This window comes from Dysidea avara, chromosome 8 (genome assembly GCF_963678975.1).
Source record: "Dysidea avara chromosome 8, odDysAvar1.4, whole genome shotgun sequence".
Lineage (NCBI taxonomy): Eukaryota > Metazoa > Porifera > Demospongiae > Dictyoceratida > Dysideidae > Dysidea > Dysidea avara.
Genome location: NC_089279.1, coordinates 23,961,703 through 23,982,253, shown reverse-complemented (window position 1 = coordinate 23,982,253; position 20,551 = coordinate 23,961,703). Strand labels below are relative to the sequence as shown.

The following is a 20,551-nucleotide window of genomic DNA, read 5'->3' as shown; positions in this document are numbered from 1 at the left end:
GTTCCCTCCCTGCAGGTTTATTATGCTAACCTGATCCCAAAATAGCAGAAGAGTGTCCTTCTGAGCTCCTGTCACATTTTACACAATGGCAGATCCAGGATGGGGCGCCCCCCCACCTTGTGGAGAAGCCAGCCATAACTTACTTCTGAGTCTGATTAAAGTACTATACTTTGTCAGGTCAAGAGCACTTTATAAAAACTCATGAAAATATGCACATTTTACTAGCATTTATTACAAATTCACCTGAAACCAAAGTAAACCAAAGTCAAACTAGCTGTGAAATTGTCGTCCAGCACTTTCGTGTCTACTAAGTGCCTCTAAAATTGATTATCGTATTAATGTTGGTTAAGTCATCCAAACAGCTTTTAAGACTTTGCAACCATCTACAAGGGCCAAAATGACAAAAATCAACAGTGAGACACTGCTAAGAGGTGATTATATGCTGGTTCAAAAATGCAGCAACTAACAAAAGAATCTGGCTCTCCCCAACCACCTACAACTTAGCCTGATTGTGCCCCTCCCCTTACCAGCTCCTGGATCTGCCCCTGTTACAGTGATTCATGACTGAACATTCATCACAACTTTTTGCGATACCTTAGCTCATGTCAACATGATGTTTTTTTTATAATAATGCTTACACAGATTTCAACTATATTACTGAAGGTTTGTACTTTGATAGTTACCTGATATGTGCAAGAAAATTCAATTAGTTTGCACAAGTGGTTTAGCCTGTACACTGTTAAAACTGATGTGCTATGGCAGCACCTAAAAGTGCTAAATTTTGACTGCTCCAGTAAAATAAAACACCTTCAGGTTCTATCACTGTCAGTACTTTAGTTTTAACAGTGTAGGCATGACAACAAATAGTAGTGAGGCCAACTACTCTCATGATCAGGCAGATAGAACAAGCCCATTGTGCACACATAATAATATTGCACAAGTACCGAAAATATTTCAATAGTCTCTGTAAAAAAAAGGAGAGTAAAAGGCATGATGGTGCATGATACATATTTCAATTCTGGTATAATTCACTATTGGAAAAAATGCTGCTGTTAAGGAGAAATTAGACTTATAGTAATGACAATGCTTGGCAGTCATGATTTTCATAACAATTATTTCAATACGATCGTTTTTGCATAATCTATGTACATTCGACTGGTAGTATGACTACAATTAATATTTTTTTGCTAGCTAGTGCTTCATAGTGTACATGGTCTTGTCCTACCCTCGTCTTTCTCCCCCCTAACTGCTCTATGAGCTGTATAATCACAATTACAAAAAGCAATGCCATAATTATTGGTGATAGTGGGGCTCATTTCCCATTTTGCACTACCACAATACATTTATTACCTGTTAACATTATCTAATCCAAAACAGCCAAGCTGTAAAAAAAAGTGTGCGACCCACAAAAAGGCTATGGTGAAAAAGATGTGAAATCCAAGGTGGCGGCCAAGAAATGGCTGTGATGGTAGGTTAATGGTAAAAATTTTAATAATGACAATTCAGGTGAATTTTGTGCCGCTTCACATAATTCATCAGAATTGTCATTATTAAAATTTTTACCATTAACCTACCATCACAGCCATTTCTTGGCCGCCACCTTGGATTTCACATCTTTTTTCACCATAGCCTTTTTGAGGGCCGCACACGTTTTTTACAGCTTGGCTGTTTTGAATTATATTTCATTTCTTTTTGTATTTGTATACCCCAAAGCCAGCCTATGGCCGGCTTTGGGACTTTTTAAACTAATCTTTTTTTCTTTACTACAGGAAGAAGAAAACATGAAGTAGATGTACTTTAAATATTTTATCAGTAAATGTACAAATTATATATATAATACATAATATTATATTGATTACAGAAATCTCCATGGTGGTTCTTTGTAACTGAACACTCTACAAGATGACTTCTTCTAGATGCTCTCTCTACAGGGTGAATTGTTGTAGCTGAACGATCTACAGGGTAACTTCTTCTAGCTGATCTCTCTACAGGGTGATTTGTTTTTAGCTGAATTCTGTACAGATGATTTGTTTGCAGCTGAGCTCTTCACAGAATGGTTTCTTTGTAGCTGAACTCTCTACAAGGTAGCTTCTTCTAACTGATCTTTCTATAGGACAATTTGTTTCTGGCTGAATTTTTTACAGGGTGATTTCTTTGTAGCTGAACTCTCTACAAGGTAACTTCTTCTAACTGATCTCTCTACAGGGTGATTTGTTTGTAGCTGAACAATCTACAAGGTAACTTCTTCTAGCTGATCTCTCTACAGGGTGATTTGTTTGTAGCTGAATTCTGTACAGGTGATTTGTTTGCAGCTGAGCTCTTTACAGAATAGTTTCTTTGTAGCTGAACTCTCTACAAGGTAACTTCTTCTAACTGATCTTTATATAGGGCAATTTGTTTGTAGCTGAATTTTCTACAGGGTGATTTCTTTGCAGCTGAACTCTCTACATGGTGGTTTATTTGTAGCTAAACTCTCTACAAGGTAATTTCTTCTAGCTGATCTCTCTACAGGGAGATTTGTTTGTAGCTGAATTATCTACAAGGTAACTTCTTCTAGCTGATCTCTCTACAGGGTGATTTGTTTGTAGCAGAATTCTGTATAGGTGATTTGTTTGCAGCTGAGCTCTTTACAGAATGGTTTCTTTGTAGCTGAACTCTCTACAAGGTATCTTCTTCTAGCTGATGTCTCTACAAGGTCACAAGTTTGTAGCCGAGCTCTCTACATGGTGGTTTCTTTGTAACTGAACTCTTTACAAGGTAACTTCTTCTAGCTGATCTTTCTACAGGGAGATTTGTTTGAAGCTGAACTCTCTACAAGGAAACTTCTTCTAGCTGATCTCTCTACAGGGAGATTTGTTTGTAGCTGAACTCTCTACAGGTGATTTGTTTGCTGCTGAACTCTCTACATGATGGTTTCTTTGTAGCTGAACTCTCTACAAGGTAACTTTTTCTAGATGATCTCTCTATACAGGAAGATTTGTTTGTAGCTGAACTCTCTACATGATGGTTTCTTTGTAGCTGAACTCTCTGCAAGGTAACTTCTTCTATTGATCTCTCTACAGGGAAATTTGTTTGTAGCTGAACTCTCTACATGGTGGTTTCTTTGTAACTGAACTCTCTACAAGGTGACTTCTTCTAGCTGATCTTTCTACAGGGTGATTTGTTAGAAGGTGAACTCTCTACAAGGAAACTTCTTCTAGCTGATCTCTCTACAGGGAGATTTGTTTGTAGCTGAACTCTCTACAGGTGATTTATTTGCAGCTGAACTCTCTACATGATGGTTTCTTTGTAGCTGAACTCTCCACAAGGTAACTTCTTCTAGCTGATCTCTCTACATGAGATTTGTTTGTAGCTGAACTCTCTACATGATGGTTTCTTTGTAGCTGAACTCTCTGCAAAGGTAACTTCTTCTATTGATCTCTCTATAGGGCGATTTGCTTGTAGCTGAACTCTCTAAATGGTAGTTTCTTTATAGCTGAACTCTACAAGGCGATTTCTTCTAGTTGAACTATCTCTTTCCATAGTTGCATGAACTCCCTACAAGGTAACTTCTTCTAGCTGATCTCTCTACAGGGTGAATTGTTTGTAGCTGATCTCTCTACAGGGCGACTTGTTTGTAGCTGATCTCTATACAGGGTACTTGTTTCTAGCTGATCTCTTGAATTCTTTTCAGGGTGACTGCTCTATTAGGATGACTGCTCTATTAGAGTATCTCGATCTCGCACTTGCTGCACCAACTTGGATTTCGTATAACTCCGGGGCTTTAAGTCTGATTCTTCTACACCATTGATGAGCCTTTCTAAGATGATTACTTCATCTGTACAACGATTTTCAAAGCATTACCCTTAGCAGTTTATCAGGTAGGCGTGGCAAGCAGTTGCTTTTTTTATTAGCTAATCTCGATTGCGTAATTGTTACACACTGTTGGTTTTATCGTTGTATCTTCCTGGTTTTTAGCTCGATTTCTTACAAACCACAAAAGGTTGGAGGTTCAATAGTTAACCTATTCACCCACCGATTTTCAGCTTCTTCCTATACGCGGTTTACCCTGTAGGCGTGACAACATATTGGTGTTATTTTTCGTGAATAATCGCTCATAACTCTTTGGCTGTTTACCGTATTCCAGCCAAAGTTGGCACCGCGATGCGCCTTTATACCCCCCTTCTGTGTGCCAAATTTCAAGGAAATCGGATAAGGCGTTCGCGTTTTATAGCAGTTTTTGTAAGTGTGCGACAAGAGGAAGAAAATAAGAAGAAAAAAAAAAACGAAGAAACTAAGCCAATTTTTGAAGTCGCATATCTCGGGAACGCTTGAAGCGATTTCGCTCAATTTTTTTTTTTAATAATTAATAATTTTTTTTTTCTTTTATAATACAGTTATAGAGGCGTAGCTAAGGGGGGGCATTTGCCCCCCCATCACCAGTTTTTTTTTCAAAAACCTCCATTACAAACTTACCAGTATTAAACCGACTCGCAAACGACTATAAATTATGTGCGCTACTACGCGGTATCGCCAGGGGTTGGTGTTAGTGAATGCGCACACAACATTCAACTCGTTCGTGAATCCACCGAATGAAAATATTAGAGACACACTTCTATAGATTTCTCACGTAATAGAGAATTTTTTGAACCTAAAGAGTGACCCGCTCGAAGCGACCTCGCAGGAGTCGCAACTCACAAGTGACAAAGGAGACCATGCAGATGACGCTACGAACCTACTGCCTACGAGGTGATGAAGTGTTCAATGCATCCGGCAAGATTATTTTCTCGAGTTGATCACACTGGATCTTCGTATGGCAGTGCAGTCAGTACTGCAGTGGCATGCCAGTCTAATTTTTTTTTACTTTGTCATCAGGTGGATCAGTGACAAGGTTACAAGTTCTGCTTGAGCAAGACAGGTGTTAAAAATGGGATTTCGTGCAATACGCGGCATTTGAATTTCGTCGGTTGAAGTGAGTGAACACGTAATCCTCTCCGCAGTGTGCTAGGGCTGCAGCACAGGCTGTGGCTACTTGTATTTACACTAAAAATAACAATGTAGCTATACCGGATTGTGGATGAATTTGTTGGAGTACAGTTGTGACACGTGCGATGATCGACGAATATACCTGCATTGATAAGTGATAAGCAAAATAGTTACGTAGCTATGTAAGCTGTAATAATACAACACCGTATGTTGGCTAGCCCACCAACCTTTAGTCATTAGCCTTTTTTTTACAGTTATGAATGATTTTTGAGTATCTTGTGGGGGCTTGCCTGCCCCTCCATCACCTTCTGGCTAGCTACGCCCCTGTACAGTTACAATACAAATTACTCTACAACTAAACTACAAACACAATTAATTACAACGGGGATTTGGGGAAAGGAAAATCAAATTTGGAATGTGGAGTACTGAAGTTGGTGGGAGTGTCCACAGCAAAAATCATCTTGTTTCGCCAAGGCAGCACAGAGCTACGGAGGTGCGAAAATTGCGTTTTCTTTCTTCCTGTCAATATACTTACGGGTGTTGCGCGCCGGCTTCTTGGGCCGCACGACACACTACCGTGTGTCTTGATTATCTAGCTACTGTAGCTAATAAGCTATTAAGTGATATGCAAATATGCTCATTTGTACTAGAAGTAAGCAATATGTTTCACCTGTGTCTCTGTTTGATGTCATCATAGTGCACCACCATCTATCCCAATACCTCTCTGTACAAAGTACCCCCACCATTGCCACGATTTTTGATAATTGCGGATATCTTGATTGTGTAACTCTTACTATGTTTGGTATATAAGCCTGTCTATTGTTTGTAGTACTCTAATAGAGCACACATTTTTTCTGAGCACTTCTAATACAATACACATAAAATATCCTAGAATTAGAATTTTCATGCATAGTTCTATGAAATTATATTCTGGTGTTACAGTAGTAAACTAGAACTTCCATTTATACAGTAGAAATTAGTAGTGACAAAGTGGTAAAAGGTTTAGACAAGATTCCTGGTTTCAAGTTTTTTTTACTTTTCGGTGACTGTTCTAATAGAGTATCTTGATCATTCTTGCTTCATATGTTTGGTTTTTGCTTTATGTTTCCTTGGCTAGTACTCTCAGTACCTCCTGACCACAAACCGTTTGCACTAAGATAGTTACTTCATTCATGTACCTCAAGCTATTTTATCAAGTGGATTACCCTGTAGGTATACCAACAAATCACTCTTGCATTTTTCAAAAATCTTGCATAGCTCTTTTGTTTTTAATTCAATCTGTCACTGCTTGAAGTTTCTTAGTTTACTAGAGTGGTATATCCCCAGTATATGGAACAGTTAATTGTTTGTTATTTTAGTAGTTTTCAATAAATCCGCATTCACTGATGTTTTACTGAGAGTTTAAAACTTACTAAAACAATTATGTTCCAAAGTTACTGACATTTTACTATCAGTATAACTGGGTACAACTACAGCAAAGAAGCTTAACAAATTAGTAAACTAAGAACCTTCAAGCAGTGTGTATGAAAAGAGGACCGTGATTGTGCTGCATCATGTTTGTACTGCCCTCCATATTTGCACACATGAGTATTACTAATTTTGCAAAGTGTGCAAAAAGAAAAAGAAGATTTGAAGAATACATACGTAAGAAAATTAAGAAGAAAATTACAAAGAAAATAAGACTAACTTTGAAGACACATACAAATCTCAATGATGGCTATCAACTCAAATCTGAAATATGAGGTATATACTTTATCCCGAGGGAGTTTACACTGCAAAAATGATTAATTTTTGTGTAGGCACTATCAAGCTACAGATGTGTGAAAACATGTTTTCTTTAATTAATTGGTTTCTAAAATACACACTTGTCTGTTGTGTGCCAGCATAGATGTGTGTGTTTGTGTGTGTGTGTGGTGCCAGCACTGATTGTACTTGGCTGCATGACACACTATCATATGATGTCATTACATAAAATAAGTGTGACAATAGTTGAAAATGGTTTCAGATTCAATCACAGAGTTTGGAATTTTGCCATGCTGGTTCACACAACCTAAAATTTCTGAATCACTAATATCACTTTCCAACCTGTACCTACTTTGACCTGACCACTTTAACACTGCTTTGTGTACCTAGCACAGTTCCAAAAAATTTTAGTATACCAAGATCGAGATACTCTAATAGAGTAGTCACTCTAATAAAGCAGTCACAGTATTCAAGCAGTGTGTAGCGAGCTATGTAAGGATTTTTATGTACTGTATCAGCTATAAATGCGTAGTTGGTAAGGTAGGCAGCTATTGCCAGTTGGCTGTGACCTTCTTTTTTTTTTGGTCTCACCTTACCAAACCAGACAATGTATGCCTCAGTTCATTTCGACCCCCCCTTTCCATAAGTCTGGATCCACCCATCATGCATGGTGCATGTATGCATGCACTTAAATATATACTACAGTGTTTAAATAGAGTTTGAATTCCTGTATATATATGTAGGAACTGGAGCTTTGTACTGCAGGCAACTTTACTAAATTAATGGAGAAGAACTTAAATGCTACTAGTAATCTTGAGCAAAATCATAATTACCATACACTATCTCTTCCTGTGAGTGATAAAGATTATGCTAGCCTTAAGAGTGCTAAACCTGCTGGAGTCACAAGTGCAGAAGTTCAAGCTGCTTTTGAAAAAAATAAGAAGAATAGCCCAAAGAAATTCAGAAAGATAAGCAAAAAATCACAAAAAAATCAATGTATGTTTTTTAAAAAAATATTTTACATTTATTGTACAAGTCATTTGTTACTGTTACCAGATGGTCACTCACCTCAATTGACATCTAATCCTGACACTACATATGATAATCCATACCACTTAGTAGTGGGGTCCTTAGTACAGTTTGGCACACCTCCCTGTTATGGAAAAATCAAGTGGATAGGACATCTTCCTGGTGATACTGTCATTCTAGCTGGAGTGGAATTGGTAAGATTATGATGACTAGTGTAATTAAGTAGGACTAAATGATTGTAGAAATTGTGGCAATAATTATTATACATTTTGTAAAACAATTAAAGTGCATGTGAAATCCCTAATCTATACCCCAAACTGCCAAACTGTATACAAAAGGGTGCATGCTGGATCAGTGGCATATCTAGACTTTCTCTATTGGTAGGGAACAGCTAGGGCACTGTATATACTACCCATCTAGGGGGTATAGGGGCAAGTCCCCTAAAAAGTTTTTGAAAATTAACAGCTGCAAAATGGCATCTGAGGCCATTTCAGCTACAAAAATGATTGGAATTCTTTACCCCAATCAGTGATTGACTCCAACTCTCCTAATCAATTAAGAATCTGCTGGGCATACACTATAGTAATATAATGTATGGTTTATAATGGTTATAGCTACCTAATTGTGTCTATGATTTGAATGTACAGGCTATGCCTCTATCCAAAATTTACAATTACAATTTTAATTCCAAAAAAAAACATGCTTTTAGATCTTCATTAAGTAGTTTATATTTAACCTGTTCAGACTGTACAGTATAACACTATCAACAGTAGAACAAGACAACTATACATGATGAAACGCTACGGATCTGCTATATAGATATGATGATTGTAAACTATATATAACACCAGAAAGACACGTCCTTACATAGTAGTGTTCTCCGTATGGAGAATATACTGTCTATGGTCCTTATTACTTAATCGATTATCACCAACAACAGGCAATTCAATCACATGTTAAATTGGTGGACATCAATTAGAATTGCCATTATTATTATTTGCTTCGTTACAGCTGAATACTAATAATTTGGTGAGTAGTATTAGTTTAAAATAAGCTTCACTTGTTAGATAATGCAATGACCCATGAAAAGCTGGTGATTGTGGGTTTCGTAGTCTTCAGTTTGGTAGAGCACTAGTCAAATTTAGTAGAGCCTATGCTATACCGGCAAAGTCCTGCTGTAGATACACCACTGTGCACCACCCCCTGGAAAAGGCTAGGGTGAAATAGTTGTGGAATCAAAGATGGTGGTTAATAAACGGCTGTGATGATAAGTGAATGGTAAAAATTTAATTATAGCAATTTTATTGCCTCCTCCAAGAATTCAACAGCTTAAAATATTCACCTGAATTGTTGTTATTAAAATTTTGCCATTAACCTACCATTACAGCCATTTCTTGGGCCTGACTTGTTTGATACTGAACTCTCTGCTGCATGACATGTAACAATAAACTGTCTACAGGGCGAATAGTTTGTAGCTGAACTCTGACTTGAATGTGACATAGTTGGACTATATTAATATGTGGGATGACATGTACCATAACTTAACTCTCTACAAGGGGACCAGTTTGTAGTTGAACTCTTTACAGGGTGACTTGTTTGTAGCTGAATTCTTTACAGGGTGACTTGTAATGAATCTAAACACTCTATAGAGAGATTGTTTGTAGCTGAACCCTCTAGGGATGAGCCTATTTTACTTTTTTTCTTCCACCTATTTTTCTTTCGAGTAATTCTTTATTTTCTTACCTATTTTGCTCAAAATTTCTCTATTTTGCTGACTATCAATACATATTAATTGCAGTATCTCAAGCCACAAACATGTGTGACTGCTCTAGTAACTGCTCTATTAGAGTATCTCGATCTCTAGTCACCATTCCTATAAGCATATGTTGTCCCAATACCATGTTTGACTGTTCTATTGGAGTATCTTGATCTGTTTCATACAAAATGTGCTAAGTTACCATACCTTGGCGCCAATTTTTCCAATTTTCCACCTATTTTTCCAGCATTTTGCTCTTTTTTCCCCAAAAACTTTTCTGGAAAAATCAGCACATTCCTAGAACTCTCATAGCTGAACTCTCTAAGGGTGATTGTTTGTTTGTGTCAGAACGCTCTACAGGGTGGCTTGCTCTGCAGCTGAACTCTAACTTGTTATATTGGTGAACTCTCAACAGTACAACTTGTAATGTACGTAGTCGAAATCCCTTGACTTTAATGTTTTATGTTGCTGAACTCTCTACAGGGTGCCTATGCAAAAGTAATCTGGTGACTTGTAATACAGTTAAACTTCATATTGGTTATAGCTGATGAGCTCTCTATTGGATGACTTGCAATTGTAACATAGCTAAACTCTGTACAGAGTGAATTGTTCATTCTGTAGCTGAATTCTCTACAATGTCACTTGTAAAATAGCTGAACTTTCTACAAGGTGACTTGCTTATAGCTGAACTCTGCAGGACCCCCTTTACTTTTAGACTTTACTTGATTAATATGCTGAAGATTATAATGAACTTTTGTCTTAGCATAGTTATAATGATCACTAATAGTATAAACACTAATTAAACTCACCTTATAACCATCTTTTCAAGGCATTATCACTGGATATGTGCTAAAGGTTATCCAACAATCCATCAAGAGCCTGGATTACTGGGATCAGCACATTGGAGGTGCACAAAATCAAGATACTCTAACAGAGCAGTCACCTAACTACTCTAATAGAACATTCAGCAGATACATAATAGTTGGTTTTGCTATGGAATTTATCCAGATCTGTCTGCACCTAAAGATGTGTCTATACGTACATGCAATGAAATGCATTGGTCTGTCTAAAATTCCTTAATAACTGATTCATCTACTTGTACAGTCATTATGTATGGCAATACTTAATTCAATTATACACATTCCACTGAAAATGCTCTCAGATTCAGTCTCATATCATTCAAATTTCAATTTAATTACATTATTATTCTAACATACACCTGTTGTTGTGCAATGGTGAGAGGCGTTGGTTGTCTGAGCCCACCCAAACCTTTTCATTAACAAATGCTGCAGAGCTATACTTATCTAAAGGGCAGTATAAATATAAATTATTTATAGGAAAATTATAAGCATTTGTATGTGGAAATGTCCCAAAATTTATTTTAAAATCTATTTTTCAAAACTTTTCTGGAGGGGAGGGGCATACTCCCAGACCCTCTAGTTCCAGCATGCTTTGCATGCACACCTTCGCATGAGAGAATAGTACATTAAGTTAGTCCATCCCTTGTGTAAATCCTAAGTCCACCCCTGCTCTGTACAGCATGACTTGTAATATAGCTGAACTCTTTGTTTGCATGATTTTTTAGAGCCCTCTACAAGGTGACTTGTTATGTACTGTATCTTAACTCTTTACATGGAAACTTGTTATGTTTCTGAACACTCTGCAGGGTAACTTGTAACATATGCATAGCTGAATTTGCAGGGTAACTTGTAACATAGCTGAATTCTCTACACGGTGTCTTGTTTGTGGCTGATGTCACTGAGGATGACTTTTCTTGTTGCTAAACTTCCTACAGGGTGACTTATTACATAGCTGAACTCTCTACAAGGTTACTGGTAACATACTGTAGCTGAATAGTCTACATGGTGATTTATAGCATATATTTTAAAAAATTGTTAATTTAAAAATGAAGTAGGGGTCTATGCAATAAAAAGTAGTGAAAACAAGAGATGGTATTACAGCATAGCTCAGTGGGAAAGTCCCTACTTTGACATTGAGTAAAAGTATAGCTAATGTGCCAAAGTAGGGACTTCCCCATTGAACTATGCTGTAATACATCTCTTGCTTCACTATTTTTTATTGCATAGATCCCTACTTCATTTTTAAATTAACAATTGTTTTAAATGCTATATATTTTGTTTAGTTTTTTGTTGTAGCTAGCACAGCTAGTTACAGTGTAACTTGTAAACTAATTCCTGTACAGCTTATTAAATAAAGTACATACTGTGCCAAAATTGGAAGCACATATATAGGCCTGGAGTAACGTGCATAGCTTACCTTGTAGTAGCAGTGGTACTGCTCAAATCTATGACCTGTCTCAATACAATGGTCTGCATTCTATATACCCGGGCCAGAAGTTGTTCGAACGAACAGGCCCTTTCAGTTGTCTGGAGCTTAGTCTCAACTAACAGGGTGAAGTAATACAATTTCCACTCTAGTACTATGCAATCACTTGCTTATCTCACCATCCGGCACTGAGTGGCTGAGTCAGTGTGTTCAGAGGAACAAGCTGTCGAGTATCAGTCCGTCTATTAAGTAATAAATTTCTTCGTCGATTGCAGTCCAGGTGTCGGCAAAAGTGGAAGTGACAACTCAGCAGCCTTAATGTTTCAAGTGCAACACTTGAAATTATAAGCACCCCACTCTCTCAGCAGCATAAGCGCTTTCTGAAATAATTTTGTGGAGTCTTCAGAGAAGTGTCGATGCTTGAAGAAGAAGACAACCAACCAGATCAAAGATAAAAGGAAAGACAAGGTGCACAGGGCGTACACTCATCGGAACCCCAAAAGGCACATCCCACTGTTGAGTTTGTGTTGTTGTGGCATGAAATGTTGACCATGCGCTGCTTTGTTTGGGCTCTAGGCTTGCGACTGTGGTCAGTGAGTGAGGCAGTGAGTAAGTGAGACGAAATTTTAAGTTTTGGAGATTTTAAAAAATTCTATATGCGGTCACCAGTAAGTGTTTTCTTGTTTTTAATGCTGTATTTCATGTTAGATGGACTATTATTATTCCGTAAAGGTGATTTTCGTGGCGAAAGACGTCTCTAGGATGATTTTAAAAGGTGGAATCTTGGGCGGCGCATGTCACTTTCAGGGATCCCTACTTAAACAGTACTACTGTACTATTTGATAACATAGCAGCCAAACTGTCTTCAGTTGTAGTACAATGTTTAGGATAGGCGTGAGGCTATTATTATCCAAAATTGAGCATTATGCTTTTGAGCAGTGCTCAAAAATCACCTATTATGCTTTTGAGAATCACCCATTATTCCCAAAATTATGCCACCATAATTGGCTAATAATTAGAGGTGTGCGATAATCTTGATATTACCGATTATCTAGATATTCAAATAATATCTAGATTATGATATCTTCAATTTGATTATCGATCATTATGCGCATGCGCATAACAATAATCAAAATGGCTGACAATGAACCGGAGCTGTTGCCACTACCAGGGTCAAAGAGCGTAATTTGGGTTTTTTTCGGTTTCCCAGCGAAGGATGGACTGTTTATTGAAAAGGAAAAGAAGAAGAGAAACAAAGTGGTTTGTAAGAAGTGTAAGAAGCGATTCGCGTATACCGGAAGCACCACAAATTTAATTTCTCACCTTTGTTATAACCACTCGATGAATTGTACAACATTTGCGGAGCAACAGCAGCAGCAACAAGGTAACCAGAGTGCTTCAAAACAACCGCCTATCGATCCCTCACAACCCAGTATTAAAGATTCGTTAGCAACTCACTTGCCACTTGCTCACACCACTACAAGATAGAAGAAATTGACAGAAACTGTGTGTTATTACATTGCCAGACATGCTGCCGTTGGACACTGTAAGTTGTGAGGGATTTGTATGTATGTTAAAGGAATTTGAGCCAAGATATAACCCAGTAAACCCACCAGGTAGAAAAGCTTTAATTACAAACTATATTTACCAAATCTATACCAAAGAGAATTGGACCGTGTTAAGACTTCACGCAGTGACTCAACATCATTTTCTATGACCACAGACATATGGTCTTCTCGTGTTAATGACAGTTGCATTGGTTACACATTTCATTATTTCACTGATGATGGCTGTGAATTTACATTGAAATCGCATCTCCTGGAAGTACATAGCTTCCCAGATTCCCACACTGGCAGGAATTTTGACTGCCTCCTCCACTGCTTATGGCTGAAGCAGGAAACATGAGGCCAACCAAGCAGTGTGAATGCATGAACAATATTGGAAGCATTGTCAGTTACAAAGCTTGCCACATTGGAAGGCAACAAATTCCAACGTGAAAACACTTCTTGCAATTCTGTCATTATATTTTCCCAGCGTTGAAAGCATTGGCCAGAATTAGGTGGCTGGTAACCCACTTAAATCATTCACCAAAAGCTACCTATGTATTGAAACAAAAACAACAATTATTGCAGCATACAGACCTTACTTTAATACAAGATGTCTCCTCCCGGTGGAACTCCACCTACCATATGGTTGAGAGATTCATCAAGTTACAGCAGCCCGTGTGTGCAACTTTGATAGAGTTACAAAGACAGGATCTTATGCCTCACGATAGTGAAGTGTCTACAATTGAAGTATACCAGACAGTCATGAAACCTATGGTGGATATAGCTGATAGTATTGGGGGAGAAAAATGTGTTACTCATTCAGCTGTGTGACCACTGATATACAAACTGTACAATTCTTACCTGAAGGTGAGTGCAAGTGACACCTCTGTGGGAAACATTTTCAATTTGACTGCTTTATTAGAGTAAAAAATTTAGTGACTGTTCTATTAGAGTTTCTGACTGCTCTATTAAAGTATCTTGATCCTTTTTAACAGGATTGTACAATCTGCAGATTTTCGTAACTGTTAAAGCTTTATAACCACCTCAAAATGCTAGCATAATTCCTAATTCCCACACATACCTATTACGCCCGAAATTATGCCGGCATAATTGCCACATCCCTAGTTTAGGATGACTTGTTTGTGGCTGATCTCTCTACTGGGTGACTTGTAACAAAGCTCAACTCATTACTGGGTGACTTGTAGCTTATAGTGAATTCTCTACAGGGTGAAATGTTCATAGCTGAACTCTCTACAGGATGAAGTGTTTGTAGCTGAACTCTATACAGGGTGACTTGTGTGTTTAAGTAGCTAAACTCTCTACATGGTCATCTGAATACTCTTATAGAGTAACTTTTATCAGATTAGCTGAATGTTCTAATAGAGTGACTGTATTTTTGGAGTATCTCGATTATGTACTTCCTAAATGTAGTTAGCTTTTGCATTCAACTCAGTGGATTTTAATCATCATACTATTGAAAGGCTTTACTGGGCATCTGCAACTCCCTTGACATCTCATATAACCTCTTTGAAATCTTGTTGAAATCCTAAATCTCAGTTCATTTTTAAATCTGAAATTTTGAAAGTGCTGCAAAATTCCATATATTTCATCTATACTTCAATGTAATGCAGCATCACATGTGCTATGCCCTGCATCCTTGTCAGGGTGAGTAATTTTCATACAGCTATAAAGATTATGAAACGCAATTTTTATTCCTGTGAAAGATTTTCCATGCATTTCAGGATACTAGAAATCTTGTGATCCAGCTGTTTGAATACTACCAATATTTTCCCTGAAATCTTTAAGTATTTCCCTTTGAAAACTTAAAGATTTGAAAACTCATACACAATTTTGCAGACCCCTCAGACTACTCCACTTACATACTAACTTTTCAGTTTAATGGCTTTTTCCATGAAACTTAATTGCACAATCATTGCAAATGTTTTCTTTTGCATTTCTTTATCTTGATTCTTTTCAAAGCGTGAAAAGCACATCTACAATATTGTTGATCTATCTACAAACTGATTTTTCAGCTTATCCCTTATTATATAATAAGTAGGTTACCCTGTAGGCATGAGAAAAGCTTGATTTTTTCTTCGCTAATAATCGATCGTAACTCCAAAAGTGTTTATCTGATTTGTATTAAACTAGGTACAATACTTTGAATTGCTATCTTCTTTATGTGTGCCAAATTTCAACTTGATCAGATTACAGGGCTTTTTTGTAAGCGTGCAGAAAGAAGAAGGAGGTGAAGGATAAAAAGAAAAAATGAGAAAATAACTGAAACATTGCTCACTGCTCATTTTTTGGAATGACTGGGGTGATTTAATTATTCTTCAAATTAGGTATGTGGACTTTCCTATGAGGTGGGAAACTCCACTGTAAAATTCATTCCGTTCAGATGAAGAATCATGGAGCTACAGTATGTATGCATGAAATGTGTTTTCTTTTTTCTTGTCATTATATACAGTGTGGAACGCTGGCTTCTTGGGCTATACTACACAGTAACATAGCTTCACATAAATGTTTACACAGAGGAGAAAGATATCATGCAGGTTTATAGTTACATCCTAACTACTATACAGCAACAAGTCCATAACAAGTGGCAATTACTTTTTTGCATTTAGCAGGTGTAAACTAACAAGCAGTCACAAATTCATAATTGGAAGAAGGTGGGGGTCTATGAGGTTAAAGACACCTCGGTTGGCTAAAGAGGGCTCCTCTAAGATTAAATCTAGCCAAACAAAATTGTACTTCTAGAACTGTGACAATATTGAAGTATCATACAGTACGATAGTACTGTATAGTAGGGACCACAAAGAAGTAGGCGTGGCCAATGAAATAATATCACCGATAAACTAGCCTCGATTTTCCCTGACGATGATGAGGCAGTATTGGTTAGGTAAAACTAAGTCCAAACAAGCTTTCAGATCAACCCGAAATGCTCTCAACAAGTTGCTACGGAATTTTAAAAAAATCATTTAACAGAATTTTCTGACTGATGCCTTCAGACAAGCATAACTCGATAACAGCTAATGCTACGGGCTTGGTTTTTTTACTGTTTGATATTGCTTCAGCCCGAGAGGTGCCTTTTGGCATACCGCAGTATGTACAATGCATTCTTCGTGGACTTACCAGTGTCCTCCTTTGTGTCCCATTCATCTTTGCTAACAACAAAAAGTGTCAATTTGGCGGTAGGAGATGATGGCTTCCCTTTGTAACGTAAATTGTCCATATTTTTCATAGCGGCTACTTTGATTGCAGAGGTGTTTTTCGAACAGTTCTTGATTCAAAATGCGGTGTAACGGGTTGAACATAGCTGACAACGAACCGTAATGGATAATTCACTTTTCAAAGATAATTGATATAGCTGTATGGGGCGCGAGGCACCATTTCAAATGCGATATGAGTGGGTTCACCAGTCATGATAATTATTTACAAAAGAAGTTAACAAACAAGTACACAAAAAAATTGAAATTTTCAGCTATAGTAGGGACCATAGCACATTGATAAAATGTACTGAAACAAGTTGGAGTAGCTAGTCCATGATATTAAATCACAGTAAAACAATAACAAGTGTTATATCCCTACTGTGAATTCCATTATGGTATCTTGAGCACAGTAGGGATATAACACTGCTTATTGTTTGACTGTGATTTAATATCATGGACTAGCTACTCCAACTTGTTTCAGTATTTTTTATCGATGTGCTATTGTCCCTACTCTAGCTGAAAATTCCAATTTTTTGTCTTAATAGAATCTTAAAATGCACCAATAGAGCTGTCAAAGCACTTCATAATGTTGTGTTCCTAATGTCATCAATATGTGCATATTATTATTATTGGCTTTATGATGTAATCATATATCATCTAGGATCAAGAAATATTAGGTGCTACTAATGGATACCATGGCTCTACTCGATACTTTCTTTCAGCACCTGGAAAAGGAATATTTGTTCCAATATCTATTCTTAAACCAATTGGTCGTGATAAAGGTAAAATGCACAATACAGAACTTGTATGGTACCGTTCAAATGTAACATTGTCTCACAAGAGTGCAACAAGCAATTTAAAAAACTTTCTAATTAAAGGGTGTGGTACCTGTTTTGCTTGTGAGTATCCATTTTGTTTCATTTGGTATAAACACTCTGGACCAAATGGGTGTCGTGCCCTTTAATTAGTTTTTAATCGCTTGCACTCTCATGAGATGACGTTGCATTTGAGCAGTACTGTACTTATCTTGGATTCAATTTTCAGATTTGTATAAAGTACATACCATCAAAGTACGTACCATCAACATTATGACTTGTGATGTAAAGGCTGTATTGTAGTATTATTCCACATCTTCAAGTATGCAAATGAGACAGTTTGGTATAAGTATATATATATATTTAACCACTTAAGGAAGTCAATTAGGGATGGGAGGTATTGGCAATTCTGCCATGTGATTATTGTCATGAGCCATTTTCACAATTATAACGATTATTGTTCACTTTACTGCTGTAACAAAAAACACTAAAATATTCATAAATATTCAAGATGAATGATTACTCTTTTTAAAAATTCCTCAATTATCACGATTATTACATGATAATTGCCAATTTCGATTATCACTAGTTGATGAAAATTAGACGATGTCGATTATTGCCAGCAAAATAATAATTATCATCACGATAACTGAATAATTGCCCATTCGTCTGGCAAGCCACAGCTAGCTGCTGGTGATATTTCACTAGCAGTTAGTGAGGTCAGCTTTAAGTAACTCATTGTGTTATTGTTATTGTACTTATGAATGTTATAAATGTTTAATTTTAAAAAATAAAAATAACACACATAATAATTGCCCATCCCTAAAGTCACTATTTGTAAAAGTGATAATATGTAGAAACCACTACTTTAAACTTATCATACTGTACAGTACTATTGTACTGTATAGTAGGGACCACAAGGGAGGGAGTGTGGCCCACAAAATAACATCACCCAAATACAGCCTCAATTTCCCCTGACAACAACGAGACAGTATTGATTAGGTAAAACTAAGCCCAAACAAGCTTTTAGATCAACCTGAAATGCTTTCAGCAAGTTGCTATGAAGTTTTTAAAAATATTTATTTAACGGAATTTTCTATACTGACTGACTGATACATGTACCTTCAGACAAGCGTAACTCGATAACAGCTAAGGCTAAGGGCTTGATATTTTCACTATTCGACGTTGCTTTGGCCCGATAGGTGCCTTTTAGCATACCGCAGTACGTGCAATGCATTCTTCATGGACTTACCAGTATCCTCCTTTGTGTCCCATTCATCTTTGCTGACAACAAAAAGTGTCGATTTGGCGGTAGCACATGATTGCTTCCCTTCGTAATGAAAATTGTCCGTATTTTTCATAATGGCTATTTTGATTGCAGAGGTGCTTTTCGAGCAGTTCTTGATTCATAGTCTACTGTGTAATGGGTTGAACATACATAGCCAACAACGAAGTGTATTGGATGCCTCATTTTTCAGATGATAATTGATAACTATAACTGGGGCGCACAGCACCATTTCTTTCTTTCGGTATGTGTGGATTGCAGAGGTAATTTTCGAACAGTTCTTGATTCAAAATGCTGTGTAACGGGTTAAACATAGGCATAATGGATACTTCACTTTTCAGATGGTAATTGATATAGCTTGGTTCCTTGGTGCCTTTTCAGATGCAGTATGTGTGGGTTCACTGAGTCATAATAATTATTTACAAATAAAGTTAACAAACAAGTACACACAAAATTTGGAATTTTCAACTAGAGTAGGGACCATAGCACATCGATAAAAGTACTGTAACAAGCTGGAGTAGTGCATGATATTAAATCGCAGTAAAACATTAAGAAGTGTTATATCCCTACTGTGCATTTCCATTATGGTATCTTGAGCACAGTAGGGACATAACACTTCATATTGTTTTACTGTTATTTAATATTTAGTATCATGCACTATTCCAGCTTGTTTCAGTACTTTTTATTGATGTGCTATGGTCCCTACTCTAGTTAAAATTCCAATTTTTTTGTGTACTTGTTACCATTAATGTATGCAGCTGTCTAATGGATGATTCACCTTGCAAGAGGACAATTTGGACTGGTCAGTATATAGATAAAATTTTGTCTAATTTAGTGCTGCCTGGTTGCTTAGGCTGCTACTTAAGGTGTTTATACTGTTCAAACCATTGTACCTGAATATATTCTTTCTTCCATGCACAATTATGTCATGTTTCTCAATGTGTCAACTAGCAGTGTTTCTCAACACACAATAGCAAATTGGTAGCTACTTTGTAAAATCAATTGGAAGGCTTGTGAGTGTCTTGACATATGTGGCATGATATAGGACCAAAATTTTAACTACAATAATAGTTTCTGGGTAAACAAGGTAAACATGGTTACATAAATCTGTATGATTATGATTTGTGCACTAACTTTTGTACACTACCTTTGTTTACCCCTGTAGAAGAACGTTTTGTACAACTGGGTAAACATGGTAAACAAGAATATGGGTGAGCATAAGTAAACTTGGTAAACACACGAACACTCATAGGTAAAAAGGTGTAAACAAAGGTAAACATGGGTATACACAAGTAAACACTGGTAAACATAGTAAACACCAGTAAACACAGGTAAACATGGATAAACACAGGTAAACATATATATGCAACATTTTGAAACATTAAATTCCATTTGCCAAATATCAGCCCATGATGATAATGTGTCAAGATCACTTTGGAGTATCTTATGATCTTCGGGTGGGTAGATAGGACAATAAACTAAACAATTATCTGCAAAAAGTCTCATCTGACTGTGGACGTTAGTTACAATATTGTTTATATATATCAGAAACAGCACTGGACCAAGCACTGATCCTTATGGTACACCTGATGTTACACTGCAAGGTGAAGACTGCCTACCATCAATGATTACTTTTTGTGTACGGTTTGTAAGAAACGATTGTAGCCACTGTAGCAATTCACCTCTTATACCATAGAAATTCAGCTTGTGAGCTATTCTAGCATGGGCAACTTTATCAAAAGCTTTTGCAAAGTCTAAGATAGCCACATCAACCTGAACTTTGTTATCAACTGCTCTGGCAAAATCATCTATTGTAAGAAATAACTGGGCTTCACATGATCGCTTTGATCTAAATCCATATTGTACATCAGTTAATATGTTGTTTGACTCAAAGTGTTTCATTATTTGACTAA

At 37.0% G+C, this 20,551-nt stretch overlaps 1 protein-coding gene across 1 annotated transcript in view; it reads left to right on the top strand.

The window, feature by feature from the left end:
• Positions 1 to 20,551, top strand: part of LOC136262655 (uncharacterized) — a 95,682-nt gene that overhangs the window by 64,619 nt on the left and 10,512 nt on the right. The window contains exons 4-6 of the mRNA XM_066057015.1: positions 7,452 to 7,704; positions 7,765 to 7,931; positions 17,200 to 17,320. Of these exons, the coding sequence (XP_065913087.1) occupies positions 7,452 to 7,704; positions 7,765 to 7,931; positions 17,200 to 17,320 (541 nt within the window). The remainder of the gene's footprint in view (positions 1 to 7,451; positions 7,705 to 7,764; positions 7,932 to 17,199; positions 17,321 to 20,551) is intronic.